General features: G+C 48.1%; 1 protein-coding gene across 1 annotated transcript in view; it reads left to right on the forward strand.

The window, feature by feature from the left end:
* Positions 1 to 16750: 16750 nt before the first annotated feature.
* AGAP1 (ArfGAP with GTPase domain, ankyrin repeat and PH domain 1) overlaps positions 16751 to 22650 on the forward strand; it is a 650920-nt gene continuing 645020 nt past the window's right edge. Inside the window, exon 1 of the mRNA XM_011980281.1 lies at positions 16751 to 17392. Coding sequence (XP_011835671.1) covers positions 17389 to 17392 — 4 coding nt within the window. The 5' untranslated portion in view covers positions 16751 to 17388. The remainder of the gene's footprint in view (positions 17393 to 22650) is intronic.

Raw genomic sequence — 22650 nt, forward strand, 5'->3', positions numbered from 1 at the left:
CATTGCCTGCAGGCATCTCTGACAGCTGCTCCTGCTCCAGATTCCAGAAATTTCTATGGAACGTTTCCTGAACCATCCTCCTGGTTTCTTCCCTTCCCCTCACTGAGTAAAATCCGTAATAGCACCTGCCGCCTGAGTGTTTGGGGACGACACTCAGGACGCCGTGTTCAGGGCTGGGTGCCCTTTGTGTCATTTTGTTATCCTGGTCACTGCCAGACAGAGGTGGTAGAACCCTCATTTGGCAGATCAGGAGCCTGCAGCCTGGAGAGTTTAAGCCTTGCCTGAATCTGCCCACTCCTGAAGGTGGTAGAGGCAGGATTCGAACTCAGGACCCATGGACACCAGCCACCCATGGGTTTTTATTTTTATTTTTTAAAAAAGCTTTTAGTTTCAGGGGTACACATGCAGGTGTGTTACATAGGTAAGTTGTGTGTCATGGGGGTCTGGTGTACAGATTATTTCATCACACACGTAGTAAGTACAGTACCTGATAGGTAGTTTTTCAGTCCTTTCCCTCCTCCTACCTTCCACCCTCAACTAGGCCTTGGTGACTGTTGTTCCTTTCTTTGTGTCAATGGTTGGCTCAAGTGAGAACATGAGATATTTGGTTTTCTGTTTCTCTGCTGGTTCGCTTATGATATTGGTCTCCAGCTCCATCCATGTTGCTGCACAGGACATGATCTCATTCTTTTTTTTTTATGGCTGCATAGTACTCCACGGTGTATAGGTACCACATTTTCTTTATTTAGCCCACCATTGATGGGCATTTTGGTTGATTCCATGTCTTTGCTATTGTGAGTAGTGCCACAGTGAACACACAACTATTTGCATGTGTCTTTATGGTAGAACAATGTGTATTCCTTCAGGTATATGCCAAGTAATGCCACCTACAGTTTTGATGTTTTAATAAAGCAGAAAAGGAAACTTCAGAAATCAGCCCATAAGTCTGCAGAAGTACTTGGGGAATTCTCTGTGCAGTTTGCAGCTCTCCTGCAGATTTCAGTTTGTGTTTTGAAACTTACATTCACCCTCAGTTTTTTACTCACCAAGGTTATAAAGAAAATAACAGCTGTTGGTTCACTTTTATTCCCTTGCTGAGAGTTGGTGGTGGCTGGGATGCTGACTGACGGTTTTGATTACATGAGGAGGAGGCATGGAGGCAAGCTGACTGCCTGCGATTACAGGTTCCGCAGTGCGGGAGGAGGGAGGATTTCCAAACAGCATGCCTTTGAAAATTCACCTGAGTTTAGGAAATCTGCACCACCTTTAATCGTAGCTAACTGAAAATACAGCTTACATTTAAGCCACACGAATTCTGTGACATTTTAATAATGGAGATGTTAGTGGGCAGTTAACTTTTTATACATGTAAATAGAAGTTACTTTCCCCCTGTGCTGTAATTAGCAAAAGAGGGAGAAAGGGATGCTCTGGGCATCAAAGTGATTTGCCCAGGGTTACACAGAGGAAGGTGGCAGAGCCGGAAGTGGCAGAATCCAGTGCATGGGCCTGATGCCGAGTGTCGCCAGACTCTCCACTGCTTCAGTGGGGGGTGTGGTGGTGACTGTGCTGTCTGCTTCCCACTCACTGGCGTCCTAGCAGTGTGGGGGGTGTGCTCACCTGCAGCCACCCTCACCTGCTTGAACCAGACTTGCCTAGAGGGTGGTGTGAACTCATGTGATGTGAACGATTACTCACAGTTACCGTGAAAATTACTGGTGGGTTTTATAGTTGGAATGCTTTTTCTGCACTTACTTGATTTTTGTCTACCTCTTTAGAAAAGTGTGATTTTTTTTTTTTTTTTTTTTTTTAAATTTGAGACAGAGTCTGGCTCTGTCACCCAGGCTGGAGTGCAGTGGCATGATCTTGGCTCACTGTAACCTCTGCCTCCCGGGTCCCTGGCTTTAAGCAGTTCTCCTTCCTCAGCCTCTTGAGTAGCTGGGATTATAGACATCCACAACCACGCCCAGCTAATTTTTGTATTTTTAGTAGAGACAGGGTTTCACCATGTTGGCCAGGCTGGTCTCGAACTCCTGACCTCAAGTGATCCGCCCTCCTCAGCTTCCCAAAATGTTGGGATTACAGGTGTGAGCCACTGCGCCTAGCCAGAGGTGTGATTTACATAAAAAGTAAACTCCAACTCTTGAAAGTTCACCATTTCATGAGTTTTCACCCGTGTAGCCACAACGGAGGTATGGGAGGTGACCATTCCCTGACTCCAACACTTCCTCGTGCCCCTTTGCAACCCACACCACCTCTACTTGTCTGCTTGCACTCATCTGCTGTCTGTCACTGTGGATTAGTTTGCATTTTCCAGAATTAAATAGAAATAAGATGCATTAAAAAGGGGGTCCCCAGCCTCTGGGCCATGGACCAGTACTGGGCCTATTAGGAACCAGGCGGCACAGCAGGAGGTGAGTGGCGGGCCAGCAAGTGAAGCTTCATCTGTATTTACAGCCACTCCCTGTGCCTTGCATTACCCTCTGAGCTCCACTTCCTGTCACATCAGTGGTGGCATTAGATTCTCATAAGAGCACAAACCCTACTGTGAACAGCACATATGAGGGATCTAGATATGGCGCTCCTTATGAGACTAACGCCCGATGGTCTGCCGCTGTCTCCCATCCCCCCCAGATGGGACCGTCTAGTTGCAGGAAAACAAGCTCAGGGCTCCCACTGATTCTACGTTACGGTGAGTTGTAGAATTATTTCATTATGTGTTACAATGCAGTAATAATAGAAATAAGGTGCACAATAAATGTAATGCATTTGAATCATCACGAAACCATCCCCCTGCCTCTCATCACTGGAAAAATTATCTTCCACGAAACCGGCCCCTGGTGCCAAAAAGGTTAGGGACCGCTGCAGTAAAGGACCCCTTCTTTGACTGGCTTCATTCAATCAGCAGGATGATTTTTAGGGTCATTCAAATTGTCATGTATATCTGTAGCTTTTTCTTTTTCATTGCTGAGTAATGTTCCATTGTATGGATTTACCACAGTGTGTTTATCCTGCAAATGGATATTGATGGAGTTGTTTCCGGTTCTTGGCTTTTACAAATAGAGCTGCTGTGAACATTCACACACAAGTCTACATATGGGCACGTGCTTTCATTTCTCTTGGGTAGACACCTAGGAGTGGAGTGGCTGGTAGATGTGGTGGGTGTGTATTTTTTATGTAAACTGCCTACGGTTTTCCAAATCGGTTGATTGTACTCTCCTGCTAGCAGTGTCCACTTTGGGCTTAAGTTCAGCAGGCTTCTGGCAGTGAGGGGATAGCAGCTGTCCTTCAGAAAGAGTGTTTGCCGTCTGTGTCTCTTGGGCTGTGAAGTGTCTTGTACTGATGAGGGGGTGGGAGGCTGTAGGGGTGAGGCTGAGGAGGGAAAGGAGAAGCACGAGAAAGAGGTGCAGACTGAAGACCACCTTATAAGGTCGCAGAACCCAAGGGAGCAGAACCAGTGTGCCTCTCCTTGTGACCTCTGGCCTCAGTTTCCCTGTCTGTAAATCCAGATGTTTGGCCAAGATCAGTTTTCAACAAGGTGCTAGGGGTGGGTGGGTATGGTGTGCAAGCATTGTAGCCCCCAAGAGGACATTTGGCAATGTCTGGGGCAATTTTTGGTTTGTTACAACTTTGGGGTGGCGTGGTTGTTACTGGCACGTGGCAGGTGGAGGTGAGGGACGCTGCCCAAGATCCTACAATGCTGGGGGCAGCCCTGAGTCTTCATCATCCTGAGACTGAGAACCCCAGGTCAGATGAGCTCTGTGACCCCCTCAGCCTCTGATCTGCACTCACCAAGGGTCACTCTGGAACACGCTTCTGTTTCAGGTGGAAACTGGTGGAATTATCTAGAGGTGTGTCTACCAGTGTGTCCAGAGGGGACCGCCCTCTCAGTGAGCAAGGATACCTGGTTCCCTGGGGTCTGACCCTGGCCCTCAGGGAGGGGGCAGCCAGGAGCAGCAGGGAGCTCAGCCAACTCCTGGCCCACAAGTGTTCTAGGAAACCGGCTTCTCCGTGGGGATATGACTCTCCCTCTCTCCTCCCATTGCCTGAGTAGGCAAATTCCACCTAGCTCTTTATGACTAACCGCCTGGCAGCCTGAGCTCAGGGCAGTTCCTAACGAACTTCTTTGATTATTAACCTATGCTGGGCTCAGGGAAATTACTCACTTGTTTTCTGGCCAAGAGAAAATCAGGAAACTTTTATATATAAATCTTTTTGACAATTCCGCATTCGAGAGAGTTCCCCTGGCAGTTCTATTTGTAGGGTGGGGAGAAAAACCCATGTAATTTCCCCAGACTGTGGATTTTGTTCCTATAAAACATGCTTGTGAGATTGTGTGTATATGTGTGAATGTGTGTGTGAATGTGTGGGAGAATGAGTGAGTGAGTGAATGTGGGTGGATGTGTGTGAATGCATGTGTGTGAATGTGTATGTGTGAATGACTGTGTGAGAATGTGTGTGATGTGTGTGAATGCGTGTGTGTGAATGTGTGTTAATTTGTGAATGCATGTGTGTGAATGTGAATGCGTGTGTGATTGTGAGTGCAAGTGTGTGAATGTGAATGCATGAGTGTGAATGTGTGAATGCGTGTGTGTGAATGTGAGTGTGAATGTGTGAGTGTGTGACTGTGTGTGAATGAGTGCGTGAGAGTGTGAATGTGTGTGAATGTGTGTGTGTGTGAATGTGAATGTGTGTGTGTGAGTGTATGAATGTGTGTATGAATATGTGTGTGTGTGTGGTGATGGTCGTTGTCCACATTGGTGGCCATGCCAATCACTTCTTGATCCGATGCTGCATCAGCAGAATGTGGGGTAGGTGGCTGTATCTTGTTTGGAGTTTGAGAGTTTGAGTATCTGTTTTTTAACTTTTAGGGGAGAATGCCAAGGTTGGGGAAACACTGCTTTGTTGACATAAGAATAAGAAAATTGGGCAGGCGCATTGGCTCACACCTGTGATCCCAACACTTTAGGAGACTGAGGTGGGAGGATTGCTTGAAGCTAGGAGTTCAAGACCAGCCTGGGTAACATAGGGAGACCCCCATCTCTACTACAAAACAAAAAAAGCCAGGTGTGCTGGTGCTGCCTATGGTCCCAGCTGCTCAGGAGGCTGAGGTGGGAGGATTGCCTGAGCCTAGGAGGTTGAGGCTGCAGTGAGCCATGATTGCAGCACCACTCTCCAGCCTGGGCAACAGAGTGAGACCCTATCACTAAAAACCAATCAATCGATCAATCAATCCATGCATATCCTCCCCCATTCCTGCCTTGATTTCCCTGTTAGGATTCGCCATGATGTGGGCAGCTGGGCAAAGGCGTCTGAACTGGAGGAAGGTGATGAGCTCCCTGGGCCTCCCACCCTGCCTGCCCCTGCTCAGTGTGCTCAGTGGCTCCTGGGTCCCTCCTGACTGTGTAACCTTTGCGCCAGCCAGAGAATCTGCCCTTTGCCTTCCTCTCCAGGAAGTTGTTGAGATACATGAGTGAAAATGTTATTCTTTTAAGTGCTTTGGATGTTATTAAAAAAACACACTGTGCCATTAATCCACGTGCAGGGCTCCCAGCTGGCCTGGGCCCTCTGCACCTGAGATTCCTCCAACAGCTTCTGTTTAGAGCTGGGCACTCTTGGTTCTGGTCAAGTTCATCCTGACCAGTTCATTTCATGGCAGTTCGGGTCATTTTTGAGAAAATCTAGTTTGCAGTTTCATTGGACCCCTTTGTGCTTTTCTAGTTCAGATGTGGCTTCTCCAGCTTTTTCTTGCTGCTAAGTGGTCTTAAAGGTTTGGGATCAGTGGTTCTCAGATTTTAGCCTGCATCAGGGTTACCTCAGGTCACCTGTGTTTTAACTGAGGGTGGGTTAAAATGCAGATAACTGTGCGGATGCGGGTGGTTCATGCCTGTAATCCCAACACTTTGGGAGGCCGAGGTGGGCAGATCACTTGAGGTCAGGAGTTCGAGACCAGCTTGGCCAACATGGTGAAACCTCGTCTCTACTAAAAATACAAAAATTAGCCAGTAGTGGTGGCAGGCACCTGTAATCCCAGCTATTCGGGAGCTTGAGGCAGGAGAATCCCTTGAACCCAGGAGGCGGAGGTTGCGGCGAACTGAGATTGCACCACTGCACTGCAGCCTGGGTGGCAGAGCCAGACTCTTGTCTCAGAAAAAAAAAAAAAGAGGAAATGCAGATCCCTGGGCTCCACCCCCAGAAGTTCTGATTCAGTGGGTGTGGGGTGAGACCTGGGAACTTGCCTTGCTGACGAGTCCCCTGGAGAGGCTGCTGCTGCCATTTTGGTGCCACATTTTAGGTACTATGGCTCTGGACACTGCCAATCCAGGTGCCATGGCATGGGGAACAGTGGGTAAACCAAAACCTGGAACCTGGACTGTTCCAGTGGGCGCATTCCTGGCTGGCAGATAGAATACCACGTAGCTGTGCTTGATGGGGTCTAGAAGCATCGAAACTGGTTTGCCATTATGATGTCCATGAGGTTGGAGTCCTTTCTTACTTAAAAAATCCGAAGACCCAACAACACACAGTCCCCGCACACTCAACCCTCCCAAGAATGATTGAGCTCTTCCAAATAAAGGGCAATTTTGTAGCTTTTCAAGTGTTAACAGTTTGATAACTCCCAGGCTCCTGTTGAGATGTTTTATGAAGAGGTTGTGCGTTCCCCCGTATCTTTCCTGTGGGTGTTCATGAGTCCAGAAGACATGTATCTGTATTCAGATGACTGAGCACAGGCGATTTTCCCGAGTCTCACCTTGGTGTGTGCCAGTGCGGTCCGCGTGCACACACACAGATCTCCTCTCAGAGAATGATGTGGCAATTCACGTTTGACAGCTGGGTTAACCCATAAATAGATCCCAAAATATAAATCTACCCAGACCTCAACCTGCTTAAGCCTTTAAATGGCTCACTAGGGCTTTTAGAATGAAGTTGAAATTCCTTGGCCTCACCCTTAAGCCTTTTTAGAAGGAGTCATGGAGGAAGTAAAGAAATGGAAATGGAGTTGCCTCGCTGGACTCCCAGGCCCTTTGCTGTGGCCCTGCCTGCTCTCCAGCCTGGTCTCGCCCGGCCTGTGGCACGTTTGCTGCGTAGGATACCAGGAACCAGGCTCACAGTTCCTGGCAGGCCATTTGCTCTGCCTGGGGCCCCTTCTGTGGCTTTGGATCACCTGAGTCCTGCCCCTTGGCAAGCCTCTGTTCTTAACCCACCCGACGCCTTCACAACCCAGCTCAAGAGTCCTGCTTCCCCAAGGCCTTTTCGATGGCTCCTGCTGGCGATGCCAGGGCCCGCCACCTGGTGGCCTGTGCACTTTGCTGTGATGGGGACTGCACGTCTCTCCCCAGCGTGGGCTCAAGGTGCTCAGGGACCAAACCCCAGTGTCTTGTCCAGGACTGGACACATGGTGAGAGCTCCGTGGAGCCTAACTGCACGAGGGAGGTGAGATGGACTCTGGCCTGCAGGGCACAGCCTGTGTAGCAACAAGGAACATACCTCGTGTTTAGATCAGATGTTCAATGACTCATGTCCCAGAGAAGGGGGCTGCGGCCATATTGATCGTTGGGGAACTTGTATACTCAGGCCGTTGAGGTTGCCATGGCCACCATTTTGGGAATCTTTTCTTTGGGAGTTGCCATCAGAATTTAGGGCATTAAAAAAGTCCTTACATTTAGGTAATGTTTGCCTTAAGCAGATGGGCTTTTGCCTTTTAGAACTGTCAGAACTTGTTTACCTTTCAAGCTGGGGACTGTGGTAAGTTGACTCTTTGGGTCCTTGGTTGAAAACATGAGAATCCCATTCTGCCTGACTCCAGCAGACATGGATTTTATTGGAAGGATGTTTTCATGGCTTTGAGCATGGAGGCATTGGGGTGGACTGAACCGGGGGCCCAGTGGACAGGCGCAGGCTGCCTGTGTATTTAGGGCACTGCTTGGGTTGCCTGGAGAGTGTTTGATTGGCCCAGATTCTGCCACTCCTTGGCCAGGGGAGGCCTTTCATGGACAGCCTCATCAGAGTGGCAGCAGAGAGAAGAGCGGGGCAGGTCCTCAAAGGAACACTGAAAAGGTTCTCTGAAAGACAGGAGTGTAGATACTGAGCTGGCAGTAACAGTGCTGATCCACTGGAGTGGGAAGGGTCACGAGCTGCTCTCTCAAGTCGTTCGTCAGGCGTCATGGGGATCATTTTGTGCATCTGCCTTGTTCAGTGTTTCCTTGTAATTTTGCAGAAAAAGTCTGCTTGGTGTTGAGCCAGACATTCTGCAGCCTTTACAAGAGAATGGAAATGGAGCGATTGTGATGTGTTCATTGGTGACTTTTGACACGGATGCTAACATGAAGGTGTGCAGACATATCATGTGCAAACTATTAAGATGCTGTCTACATTTTGAATGACTTCTTGCAAATAGGAAGGAAATTAAACACACATAGTGCTGGGCAAATGCTAGAGGATGGTGTTGCCTTTTGCATCTTGGTGGAAAAGAGATATTTAAGGGGGTGAGGGGAGCTCAGCAACAGTGACTTAAGGGCCTGCTAGGAGCAGGGAGAAGTTGGTTACTGGGGTGTGTGGCCTCTGTAGCCCAATCCTTTGAGGATTGTGACATGTGGCTGGGTGCCTCAGTGCTCAGGTATGGCCTCCTGCTCCTGCCGCATGGGTTCCGCTGCTGCTGCTGCTGCTGGCCCGGCGGTTCCCATGGGCTCTCCCTCACCTGTGCTTCCTTCTGCTCCCCGACTTCATGGTTGGAATGTGCTGTCTCCCATCCCTCTGGGCACGTGGCTTCTCTTTTACATGCATGCCTGGTGAACAGTATATCCCCAATAAAGGTTTTGCAGAATGAATGTCTTTCCTGAATGTTCTGCTCTGCTCCTGAGCCCATAGAAATAAAACAGAAATGCTGTACTCCTTCCCTCTCTCAGGCCCAGGCGCATTTTTTTTTTTTTAATCTCTTGTGGCACTTTTCTACTTTCTCCTCCACGGTACAGCTGCATGTGGAGAGGCAGCGTATGTCATGCACAGTGTATGTCGTGTCTAAGAAGAGTCCTCCAATGGAGTCTGGTGCAGCTTCCTTCTAGCTGTGTGCTTTTGGGAAAGCCGTCTGAATTTGGAGCCTCAGTTTCCTCTTGCTTTACTCCAAAGGAAACAAATGAGTGCTTGGCACCTGCCGCCTGAGCGCAGGTCATGCTGCCCCTGTTCCTGGCTGGCCTCCGTCCTCCCGGACCCAGCAGGAATGTGTTTGTGGCCTCTGGCCCTAGGCACCCTGGCTTCCTGTCACACCTGGAGACCCTGGGACAAATGCTGGTGGAGTGGATGAGTGAGTGGATGCGGGTCCACTCAGCTCCCCGGCAGGCGTCAGAATACTTCTCTGTATTCTGGGAGTAAGTGGGGTTGCCGCCTGGTTTGGGAGAGCGCCATGTGGGACCCTGTTCCGTCAGCTGGGTTGGTGCAGCGGGACTGAACTTTCTTCTTGGGTTGCCCCTCTGCAAACAGCCATGCAGATGTTATTGATGGGCAGTTGCAGGTAGAAGCATTTTTGGCCCTACAGGGTAGATCTACCAGCATGGCAGGCTGCAGCCACGGGTGCCGTGCGGCTTTGGAGGGGCTTGGCGCCTGCATTAGTCAGCGCGGGCTGCTGTGACAAAATACCACAGACTGGGAGGCCCAAACGTATTTTCTCACAGTTCTGGAGGCCGAGAGTCCATGATCCAGGCGCTGGCAGCTTTGGTTTCTTCCCGTTCGTGTCTCACCTGCTCTTTTCCGTGCATGTGGTCTTCAGTGGTTTTCCGTTCTCAGGAGGACACCAGTCTTGTTGGACGAGGGTCCCACCCTTAAGCCCCCATATTACCGTGATTGCCTCCTTAAAGACCTTATCTCCAGTGACAGTCACCATGGGGCGTGAGCCTCTGCAGAGGAATTTGGGGGATACTGCGCAGTCTGTACAGCATCCCTCCCTCCCTGATGGTTTCCGAGGGTTTGTCGCTGATGTAGCAGCACGAGTGTTTCGTCACTTAACCCAGAGCAGGACTTTGAGAACATAGCTGTGCCCAACATAGATCTTTATGATCTAAATTTTACTGAAAAGAAGTAGCAGCCATGAGGCAGGAGATCCTCTTTACTTTGTTAAAAAAAAAGTAAAAGAACTTGTTTAGATCAAAGTCATGTTTTAAAAATATAAACTAGATTATGAAAAAAATTAAAACTCTATTTAAAAATAATTCTGGGCCAGGTGCAGTGGCTTGCACCTGTAATTCCAGCACTCTGGGAGGCCGAGGCAGGCGGATCACTTGAGGTCAGGAGTTCGAGACCAGTCTGGCCAACATGGTGAAACCCCGTTTCTACTAAAGACACAACAATTAGGCATGGTGGCGCATGCCTGTAACCCCAGCTACATGGGAGGCTGAGGCAGGAGAGTCTCTTGAACCCAGGAAGTGGAGGTTGCAGTGAGCCAAGATCGTGCCTCTGTACTCCAGCCTGGGTGACAGAGTGAGACTCTGTTTCAAAAAAAAAAAGGTAGTACTCATAGTTGCCATTGAAGTCTGAGTCCTGGCTTGCCTCGGTTGGGGTTCTTGTCCCCATTTACAGGTGAGGGGTGGAAGCTCAGACAGGCCCAGTCTCCGAAAGTGCAGCGCAGGGACCTTAATCTGAGAGCTGGAAATGCTTTCTTAGAGAAAGCACAGAAGGGCTGTGGCCATCTCCCCTTTGCCCGAAGGCGACTGTTCTGCTGCGTTGGTTTCACTGTGTTGTTTCTGTAACCCTGGTGTTTAATCTACGTGAAGACAGTGGAGCTCTTTACACTGTTTGATTGATTGGGTGCTTATCAGGAATCTCAAAACCCAGCTTTGGGCAACCGGATGCCTTTGACTTCTCTTTTCTCCCACTGACAGTGATCTCTGAATGCTTTTTAAAAAGGTTTTTCATAAGGAATATAAAAAGTGACAGAAATAAAATTGGCAATCAACCAATTTCCTTACCTCCCAGATTACCTCTTCTAAGACTTTTTGTGATGTGTGTGCCCTGCCCTGCAATTGGTTTCATAGAAATTCCTTGGATTTCCTCTTTTTCTGACGAAGAGCCAGGGCGGAAGCTGCAGGTCACCGGGTGCCAGCTGTTTCCCACCGTCAGCCTCGGGAGGGGCATGGAGCTTTGCACATGTCTCTTCAGCTGGTGTTTTCTGCCATAGGACAAAGAGAAAGGAGAGTGACGTGTGGTGTTTTGAATGTTTTAATAAGCAAACAGCCTCCACCTGCACACAAACAGAAAAAATTAATGCTTGGATATCACTTTTTTAATCCTCAAAGTAATAATAACTTTCTGTATCATAAGCCAGAGGGATGGTGGCATAGCTAACAGCAGCTGCACGTCCTCAGGTTAAACTTCACATCTGGACTGGCAGGCTTGCCTCGCGGGTGCACTTCGTGGATGCCCGCTGCTCCTGCAGCCGAACGGTCTCCTGTCCTTGGGTCTCAGTGGCAGGGGCGGCAACAGGAGGCTGCGGCCAGTTGGCTTCACACTGTTTGGGAACAGCAGAATGGTCAGAGCAAAGCTCAACATATCTGAAACGAGTACTGTTAACAACAGCAATTTGCAGGTTATGTGACAAGAATCATATCATTTAGTGTGTGTGTATGTGTTTATTTATGAAACAGGATCTCACTCTGTTGCCTAGGCTGGAGTACGGTGCCACAATCATAGCTCACCATAACCTCGAACTCCTGGGCTCAAGCAATCCTCCCACCTCAGCCTCCCAGGTAGCTAGGACTACAGGTGCACACCACCACACCTGGCTAATTCTTTATTATTTTTGCAGAGACAGGCAGGGTCTTGCTCGGTTGTCCAGGCTGGTCTTGAATGCCTCAAGTGATCCTCCCACTATGGCCTCCCGAGTTGCTGGGGTTACAGGCATGAGCCACTGCACATGGCCCTAGTTTATATTTATTAATTGGTTTAACCCTCCCAGCAATTTAAAGATACAATTCCTGATATATAGGTGTCAGAATTTGAGACTGAAGAGTATTGAGTGATAATTCATTTCTCACCTCTCTGGAAGGAGGTGTAATGATAAGCATAGAAAATACAGAATTTTTGGCTGGGCGCGGTGGCTCAAGTCTGTAATCCCAGCACTTTGGGAGGCCGAAACGGGCGGATCACGAGGTCAGGAGATCGAGACCATCCTGGCTAACACGGTGAAACCCCATCTCTACTAAAAAATACAAAAAAAACTAGCCGGGCGTGCTGGCGGGCGCCTGTAGTCCCAGCTACTCAGGAGGCTGAGGCAGGAGAATGGCGTAAACCCGGGAGGTGGAGCTTGCAATGAGCTGAGATCCGGCCACTGCACTCCAGTCTGGGTGACAGAGTGAGACTCCGTCTCAAAAAAAAAAAAAAAAAGAAAATACAGAATTTTCTATGTACTGACATAACACATATTTTCTTGTGTGTACGTGTATATGTGTTGTGTGTACATAGTGAACAATGGCACAAGAAACATTTAGGCTTAAATTTTTTTAGCTAAGTATTATTTTCTAGAGCTTACCAAAACATTCAAATACATATAAGTATGTAGAATAAGTGTAATGATCTCCTGTATACACTCAACCAGCTTCAGTAATTAACCTATCCTGTGTACACCCTGCCACCTACCAATATTATTATTATTATCATTATTTATTTAGTTTTTTGAGACGGAGTCTCGCTCTTGTTGCCCAGGCTGGAGTGCAGTGGCATGATCTTGGTTCACTGCAACCTCCACCTCCTGGGTTCAAGCAATTCTTCTGCTTCAGCCTTCCGATTTGCTGGGATTACAGGTGCCCACCACCACACCTGGCTAATTTTTTTGTGTTTTTAGTAGCGATGGGATTTCACCATGTTGTCCAGGCTGGTCTCAAACTCCTGACCTCAGGTGATTTCGCCCATCTCAGCCTCCCAGTGCGCTGGGATTACAGGCGTGAGTCACTGCGCCTGGCCTGAATATTATTTTGAAGTGAATTTCAGACATCCTACCATTTCATCCATAAATATTTCAGTATCTGTGTCTAAAAAATGAGAACTTAAAAAAGCACACATGACCATTACCACACTTTAGAAAATGAACAGTTCCTTAATATGGTCAAATACCCAGTCTGTGCCCACATTTCCCGTTGTCTCATGATTAGCATAACTTTTCCCCTCCGTTTGCCTGTTTGAATCAGGATCAAATACTGTGTGCATGTTGCAGTTGGTGGAGACTTCTTCCAAAACTCCTCCAATGAGTAGGTTCCACAACCGTCTTTCTCTCCTTCCCAGGGCCTGTGTTTTGTTCAGAAGCCAGCATTGCTGGTCTGGAGTTTTTTGACTGCCTCCCCTTGGAGTCAGTTGGCACGCTCCTTTGTCTCCTGTATTTTCCTATAAATTAGTGGGTATTTGGAGGCTTGTTTAGGTTTTTAGCTTTTGTTTGGTTTGGTTGGACTCCTTCCTGAGCGGGTCTGTGTGGTTCATCAGGAGGATCCCACCTTGTATTTGTCATTTTGTCCATGTTGGCAGTCTGGACCAGTTAGCTTGTCAGAGGTTGCAAAATGATGATTTTATAGTCCTGTCATTTTTTTTTTTTTTTTTTTTTTGCTGTTATTTAAGATGAGATAATTCTATAAAGAGTAGGTCATGTAGGAAAGGCAAGATAACCCTCTTTATTTACTAATTGTAAAAATAGCAAGTTTTGGTTTAGTAGACTCCTATTAAAATGGACTAATTAGTTTTAGATCATTGTGAACTCTCTGGATTAAATGTACGTGGTGCATTCCGATGGAAGCTGTTACGGTTGCTCCAGTGATCCCATCTTCGGCATGTGGCAGCGTTTCAGCATTTCTCCTGTGTTCTCTTGACATGACATTGACTGCTTCCTGGATTTCTGGTGTCACAGGAAAGATAAAGACGGAAAGATGCTCCAGGCTCGTGTGGTACATTGGTCATCTCTCTAGCAGTCAGGATTTTCAGGAACGCGAACATAATTCCTCATTCTCTTTGGGCTTCCCCAGACAACTCTCAGAAGACATCTCCAGCGCGACTTCCAACAGTGTGACCACCAGAACGAGTTCAATGTGCTTTTCATCTTTAGGGTTTGTCTCACTTTCGGTGATGAACTCCAGTTACTGTGTTTTAAGTCATGTGGAATTGGTCTTCTCTGTGACTCTGCTATCCTGGTGGAGATGTACTTAGATGTATTTCTTTATTTTCAATTTTTAGGGAAATAGTTATGTAACTAGTTAAATATTTATGTGGAACCAGTGTCACATCATCAAAAGAAATTCTAAGAGTCCTGGCTTTGATTCTTAAAGATAAATTCAAAGACTCTATCTTTGTCAGTTTTTTGCCTTGTTTTCTTCTCTTCACCTATAAATGTTTTTTAGTAAGTATTGTTTATATCGTCTCTTTTAAATATAAGCAAATCCATGTGTATGGGTACTTAACATAAGCTCCTGCTTAGATACATGTAGCTTGCCATGCACTGTTTTTCATTTGCCTTTTTAACTTAGGAGCATGTTCTAGAAACCACTCCATAGTGTGGGTTCCAGAACAGGCCTCATTGTGAAACTGTTCCCAGTTTATTAACAGGTCCGCTATTGATAGACGTTGGGATTGAGCCAGTTTCTTGTTTTTGTTTGTTTTATGTGTGTGTGTGTGTGTTGCTATTTAAAAAATAGTGCTGTATAGTCTACATCTATCTTTTTCTTATTTCTTGTCAATGTATTTTTGGGATAGATGCCTAGAAAGGAGGATTGCTAAGTCAAAAGGGTAATGTGCATGTAGTTTTGCTAAAGGTTGCCAAATTCCCATCCATAATAAGTGTGCCACCAGCAATATATGTGAGTGCCTCTTTCCCAACAGGGTGTTGTCAAACTTCTGGATGTTCGCCAGAGAGGCACAGCTTGGTTTTTGAATACATCGGATGTAATCAGGATGTACAGTTTTTTTGATTCCTAGAGGCTGACTGGGCTCTGAGAACCCTAGAACATTTCCTCAAGAGGCTTAGAGTCTGTTTAGGGGTGATGAGGCTTCCTGGCAGTTCCTTAAATGTCAGTAAACATTGTTCGTGTGCCCGCCTCAGGCCAGGCTCTGTTAGAAGCTGGAGCTGTGTACAGGGAGTCCAGATGGAGTGGCGAGAATGTCACGTCTGTTGAGGATTTGGAGAGGTCACTGGTTTTGGTAAAAAGGTGGTAAGGAGTGGACGCACTGGACTTAGACCTCCTGGGCTTCTGTCTGTACCAGCTCCAAGGTACCTCTCCTCCGTAAGACGCTCAGCTTCTCTGTGCCTGTGGGGTCTTGATAATACCAATCTCGTGGTTCATAGGAGGCGTGATGGTGGTGATGGTGCAGGTGAGGAAGGAGAGGACGCAAGAGAATGGGAGACACCCTGGAGAAGCCAAGGTGGGGAGGGAAGGGAGACGGCCCATGAGGAAGGCCAGGTTTTTAGTTGGGAGAGACTTGAGTATGATGAGTGCTTGGAGGATGCTGGCCCTGATGAGGGAGCGATTGCAGGGACGGGGTGATGCCGATGAAGAGGCTGGCCACAAGGCAGGGGAGAGGCTGAAGGGTGTGTGAAGATGGCGGAGTGGGAAAGACAAGCAAGATGACAGGAAGGGAGGACGTCCTGGCCTTTGCGCCTGAGCCTATTTTCTCTGTAAGCTGGAAAGCTGAACTTTATGGTGATATCTGTTTGGTACTGTTAGAGCGATTTGACCTGCATCTCTGGGCAACCTGCGGGCAGAAGAGGAGAAGGATAGAGGCTTCTGATATCTCCCGGGATTGGCAGTTGGCACGGTGGATGTCTTGTGGGTGACATTATGCCACCAGGATGTCTTAGCTGGGGCTACTGTAACAAAACACCGAAGACTGAGTGGCTTAAACAGTAGTTGTTTATGTCTCGCAGTTCTGGAGGCTGGGAGTCCGAGACGAGGGAGCCAGCGAGGGCAGGCTCAGGTGAGAGCTGTCTTCCTGGTTTACAGACGACTGCCTTCTCGCTGTGGCCTCTCATGGTGGAGAGAGAGAGAGAAAGGCTGGTCTCTTGCCTTCCTGTAAGGGCACTGATCCCATGATGCTCCTCACTGCCATGACCTCATCTAAACCTGACCGCCTCCCAGAGGCCCCACTTCCTCATGCCATTGCACTGGGGTTTAAGGCTTCAGCATACGGATTCGGGGGGACACGCGCATTCAGCCCATAACAGGGTGAGGGTGCAGTTCTTCAGCTGGAGCCCCAGGAGGCTCTTGGGGAGAAAGCGTTTCCTTCCGTGTGGGGATCTAGGCTTTGCTCACCTGTGCTGCGTGGTGATTGTTGTGAATTTTGAGAGGAACTGCTTCTTACCAGTGCCTAGGACTTGACGGATGGTGCCTGGCAGGGTCGGCTACTTGGTGCAGATTCCTGTGCCCATGTCCGGGTGCACGCTGTCCGCTTGGCTCCCTCCCAGCCCTTAGTGGTCCTCACTGTGAAAAGCCAATTTGAGAAAGGCTTTGTTTCACCCAAGGGTGAAATGGCAGGTGTTACCAGTCAGGCAGTGGGGTGGGAATGGATATCTGCAGGGGAGGCTGCATGTACTGGTGGGGGGTGGTGGCCAGTGGTCAGTCAGGTGGCCTTGGGTTGAAAGGCCCACTGACCACCGTGTGACCTGACCAGGGTATGGGATTGCACCCTGCTTCCCTGCCCTTCCAGGGGGGATTACCCTGCATGGGTGTAGCAGGGGGACGGTGGTCTCAGGTTGAATGGCCCACCGACCACCCTGTGACCTGACCAGGGTATGGGATTGCAGCCTGCCTCCCCACCCTTCCAGTGGGGATGACCCTGCAAGGATGTGGCTGGGGGCAGTGGCCTTGGGTTAAATGGCTCACTCACTACCCTGTGACCTGGCCAGGGTGTGGGATTGTGCCTTGCTTCCCTGTCCTTCTGGTGGGGATGATGACTGGCATTTGCTGAGTTCCATGGGACTGTGGAAAGGGCTGTGTCACTGTAGACGCTCCATCAGAAATGCTGATGTGTATTCTTACCACGGGCATCTGTGGGCCGCCATTGTCTCCTGGCATCTGGCTGCCCTTGGAACCCAGCAACACCCAGAGACTTGGGCTCTGATCAGAAGTCCTGCCCAGAGCGAGTAGGGTCACGCCAGAGTGAGGCTGGGGACAGCATGGTCCACTGTGGCCGAGATGTAACTTTTAGTCCTGCCTCCTTATCCGGTTTGGCAGGAACAGGACAGGGTGGTTAGCAGGCTGCAGTGTGGTGGGAGTGAAAGTGTACAGTCCTATGCGGTATTTTTGCACAGCCTGACGGTGGGGTCAAGTTTAGAGCCTTTGAGCTGAGAATCTGGAGAGAGCAGTGGATGCAGATGGGCATTTGCTCGTCCTTGCTGTGAGAAGACAGGCCACGGGGCTGCACGCAGCCCCCATGGGTAAGTGTAACCCCCACCCCACCACTGCCCGCCCACCATGCCTTCCCCACGTAGATGAGCTGCTCCCTCCTGTAAAGTAGGAAAACATGCTACCGCTGGAGAGGATGCCCAACAACAGCTCCTGCTGCCCACGAGGAAGGGACCCTGTGTCCAAGAGAAAACCTGATGGCAGGTAACACATCACCGCTCTCTTGTAGGGACCTCACCCTTTTCTTTTAGGGACCTCATTGGCTTGTCTTGGACCCAAACATAATTAGTGGGGGTGGGGGCGAGGAGAGAAACTCTTCAGTGAACAGGTGTCTTCTTGGGCCAGTTGTTGGATATTGCTTGCCAGCTGGTTGTTAAATTCTAGAAAAACTAATTCTTTTTACAGATTCTAGGTAAAATGTCTCTGTTGCAAAATAGGATTTTTCAATTAAGAAAAGCTTTAAAATGTATCGTGTGTTCCCCCTTAGTCTGCAGTATCTGAATGTCACCTTAAAATGTCAGGGTTAAATTTCTTACGGTTAGTACGTGGGGCAGGCATGAAATTTAGCACAGAAAATTGAGATTGATTACTTTCATTTACTTTCTCTCTTTTGGGGCAGTAACTGTTTAACGTTAAATTTGTATTGTATGTCAGAGCCTCTTTGGAAACTGGAGATATTGATGTGATCTTAAGCAAATGTCTCCATTACAGGAGAGAGGACTGATTTATAAAGTGGAGAACTGAGAGGCAGTTGTATCCGGATGGCTTTTTTCAAAGTAAAGGCCACTCAGCCAGATGAATTCAGAGGCATATCTGGGTTCTCCTGATTGACAGGAACCTGCAGACCAGCTGTGCTCTTGGTCCTGTGGTCTTCCATGGGGGAGGGTATGGGAAGGGCTTTGGTGCACCACAAATGTCTTGGCCTATCTCTTCCAGTGACTTCCCTTTGCTTAGAACTCATACCTGTTTACTCGGAGACTGGAGACTGTGAATTAGATTTTTATTTTTGCACCTAGAAAATCATTTGAAATTGTAGACTATTCCTCTTGAAATCTCATTACATAAAAAGATTTAACAAGCCTCTAGTGAATAAGTTAGGGTGACAAGGAATGAATTATTTGGAGAAGTAAAAAAAAAACACCTTAAAAATTAAAAAAGGTTTTCACAAGTAATAAGAACTTTACAGAATTACTGTGTATACATTAATATCAAAGGGATATACTGATGAGGACCTGAACAACATGGGTGATGAGTGAAAGGTCATTGCCACCCTGAGGTTGGAAATTTGAGGTGCTTGTTGCTTCTTCGGGTTCAGAATAGTTATGATTTATGATAAACCTAAAAGTCAAAATACCAACTTTTCTCTCAAATCATATGTGGGTGGGTTGTGTCCAGAAACAAACAGGAAAACTTCCACAGATGGAATGAAATAGTGGACCAGATATGGTGGTTTTGTTTTGGAAAGGATTTATCTCCATACTTTTGGGGTGGAGGCATTCTAGTCTTGTTTTTCTTCTGAGATGGAAACACTGGCAAACTCAGAGTCTTCCGTGAAGCTGTGTCAAGCAAAAATGAAACAGTAGTTGTCATCCTGTGACAAGTTAATATTTTGTCCATGACATACAGCAATCAGTAGAAATAGATAAGGGATGGGATATTGGAAAATCCCCTGGAAATGAGAAATGGTGGATGACATGTGATGAGAGGAGGAGGATTCAGGGAGCGAAATGAAGACGCTGGCCAGGCAAGCGTCTCAGTGTGGAGGCAGGGCTGCTTACACACTTAAATTGACCTAAATCACGCAGTTATTAATAAATGGGGAAAACACCAGAAAAATCATACTCCATTCCTGTGCCTGTCAGGGCTGTTCTATTATTTTGAAACAGACTTTGCTTACCTTATTGATTGATTGAGACATGGTCTCACTCTGTTGCCTCGGCTAGAGTGCAGGGGCACGATCATGGCTCACTGCAGCCTCGACCCCCTAGGTTCAGGTGATCCGCCCACCTCAGCCTCTTGAGTATCTGGGTCCACAGGCATGCACCATCGTGTCTGGCTAATTTTTTTTTTTTCTTTTGCATTTTTTTGTGGAGACAAGGTCTCGCTACGTTGCCCAGGCTGGTCTCGAACTCTTTTGCTCAAGCCATCTGCCCATCTTGGCCTCCCAAAGTGCTGGGATTACCGGAGTGAGCTACCGCTCCTGGCCTACTTTAAACATCTATAATTTGTGTTCATTGTAGGATTATTCACAGTAGAAACAGGGCGGAAAAAAATGCTCACAGCCTGGCATTTCAAGACGCAATGTTTTAATTCTTGTGTCTGTCATTACAGATGTTCTTTACTTGCTCCCATTCACACCTTAGAACAGAGAGGCTCCTTTGTATAAAGGTATTCATAAGCCTTATGCCCTGCATTTCACACCTGGCAGTATAATAAGTAGAGCATCTTCACCAAATTCTGTCTGTATCGTCTCGAGTACACAGATGTTTCTTAACTAGCCACACTTCTTTGGACACGTAAGTCGTTTCTCAGTTTTCACTATTCTCAGCAACGCAGTGAGGATATTTTCATGATAACCTCATTAGGCTCTTTGTGATGTTGTCCTGGATCTGTCAAAAATTGGTCTGTCAAAAATTTGTTTTTAACAATGATAGCATATTGTTCCAGAAAGTTTGTACCAATTTACCCTCCAAGCAGAATGGACCTCCTTCCCCATCCCCCCACATTCAGGACCTTGCATCTTAGGGGGAGCCTGGCCGCATGGTTGGCATTCCTGAGCCATGCCAGGCTGCTGGAGCGCACGAATTCTTTCACCCCAGCAAGCCCTGCTCCAGCCACCATCTGTGCACTCAGGCTCCATCCCCTGCCCCCTCCCCTCCCACCGGCGGTTTTATTTTTATTTCTTACTCTTTATAAAGATATTGATTATGGACTTTTGGCTGATTTCGGATCTAGAATTACAGAGTGAGATGGAAAAATGACAGAAATGCAGGGAAGAGTCAAAGCACAGTGTGGGAGTTGCCTATGGCGAGATGTCAGAGAGATCGTCATTTTCCTTTAGTCAGTGGAAGATTGGCTTCTCAACAAACGGTGTCTGCTCAGCTTGTTTTGTATAGTAGTTCTGGGAGACCATACCTCTCCAGCCTTCTCTTGTGTGCGTTTGTATGTGGGGCTAAGTGTTTGTTTGTTTTGAGACAGAGTTTCACTCTGTTGCCCAGGCTGGACTGCACTGGCGTGATCTTGGCTCACTGAAACCTCTGCCTCCCAGGTTGCAAGCGGTTCTCCTGCCTCAGCCTCTCGAGTAGCTGGGATTACAGTCATGCACCACCATGCCCGGCTAATCTTGTATTTTTAGTAGAGACGGGATTTTGCTATGTTGGCCAGGCTGGTCTCAAACTCCTGACCTCAGGTGATCCACCCACCTCAACTTCCCAAAGTGCTGGGATGACACGCATGAGCCACCACCCCCAGCCAGTGGGGTGAATTTTTGTGATCATCGTCTGGCTATTGGTTATTACTGGATTTCTCCTGCTGTGTGTCTTCTCTCTTTCCTTCTCTGTGGTGCCAGTTGTTTCTGAGAGCCACAAAACACCAGGTCCCCTTGCTTGAGACTCTAGCTCCGTGGCCCCTAGGCCGCACCTCTGCTGTCTGGTTACTTTCCTAGCTGCATTGTGACAGAGCCCCTGTGGCCGTGCAAGTGTTGCCTTGGCGCCAGTCCTTTCCTGTGGTGGAAAGTTGATCTCAGTCCTCCCAGGGAACTAGTCTTACAGTGTATGCTGAAGGCTGCTTTGTGCTGATGGTTGTCATAGCCACAATTTAGTGGACAGCCACTGTTGCCAAGTATCTTATGTACATTGGTGACCTCTTATAATAATTTACAGAATCCATGCTGTCATTGCCATTGTAAGGATTAAAGTGGCAAATGGTGAATCCAGGTTTGGTGTCCAGGGGTGCCTGATCTTAGAGCCTGTGGATGGGGATTGAACTGGCAGGAGGTACAGATCTCGCAAGCATGCGGAGTGTCTGTGGGACGGGGGACAGCTGTGCAGTCAGCATGAGACTCCAGTTAATACAGAGCGCTTGAGAGCTCATGCTCCCCACATCACAGAATCCAGAACCTGGAAGGGAGCAGTGAGCCCTCACATTGAGGTTATTTCATGACTGTATTAACCTGGCCCCCACCGATGACCCCCCGTGTGAGGGGCACACATTTGTCTGCATGTGAATCCTCAGCTCTGGACTGTTGGGAGTGTCGGAAGCAGTGGCTGGGCAGCTGAGGAGAGAAGTGAAGCTGGGTGGGCAGACATCCAGGCCCCAGGCCCATCAGCCTGAGTGGTTGGGAGGAGGGCTCGGAGCTGGATTGGTGCAAGAATTGGGCTGGACAAAGGCAGTGTCCACCTTGTTGGGTGATGAGGATGGGATTCAACAACTACCTGTCCTCTGGAGATTGAAAGGTTACGATAAGGCTTGTTGGAGGCTTTACAGTCTAAAGCTTCTGTATGGTTTTGTACAAGTCTTGTACCAGTGTACTGAGGAGTCTTGTACCAGTGACAGTAAAACCCTCCATAGGACTACAGGAATGGGATCATCCCACAGCTGCAGTTAACCTCAAATGCAGGTTCACGAGCTGACCAGAGCCAGCTGCTGCAGAGGCTGAGCTCATTCCCAGTCTTGGTGTATCTGAACTCAGGACTGAAAGATTTCGATGTACTGTTGACTTGTCATATGTGCCATGTGATATCCCCTTAGACTGTGCTTTTGCTTTAGATAGGTAGTAGTTACAAGAGCTTTCACGGGAGCCCTTGTGATCTTGGTCACTGTTTCCGTTTCCCATTGCAGCTGTACATGGTTACCCCAGATGCAGTGGCTTCAAACAACACACATTTATTCTGTTACAGTTGTAGAGGTCAGCTCCTAATATCAAGGTGTTGGTTGGGCTGTATTCCTTCTGCAGGCTCCAGGGGAGAATTTGTTTCCTTGACTTTTCCAGCTTCTAGAGGCTGCCCGCATTCCTTGGCTCATGGCCCCTTCCTCTTGTCTTCAAAACTAGCTGTGTGACGTCTTCCGATCCCTTCTTCCGCGCTCCACTCCATCCTGGTGTCCCTTTCTCCAGCTCCTCTGCTTTCTTCTTTCATTTGAAAAGGACCCCTGTGATTACACTGGGCCCATCTGGATAATCTTGAATAATTTCCCTGTCTTAAAATCCCTGACTTAATCACAGTGACAGTGCCTCTTTATCATGTAAAGTCACAGTCGCGGGTTCCGGGGATTAGGACTTGGGTATCTTTGG

Source organism: Mandrillus leucophaeus, unplaced genomic scaffold, assembly GCF_000951045.1.
Source record: "Mandrillus leucophaeus isolate KB7577 unplaced genomic scaffold, Mleu.le_1.0 Scaffold21, whole genome shotgun sequence".
NCBI lineage: Eukaryota > Metazoa > Chordata > Mammalia > Primates > Cercopithecidae > Mandrillus > Mandrillus leucophaeus.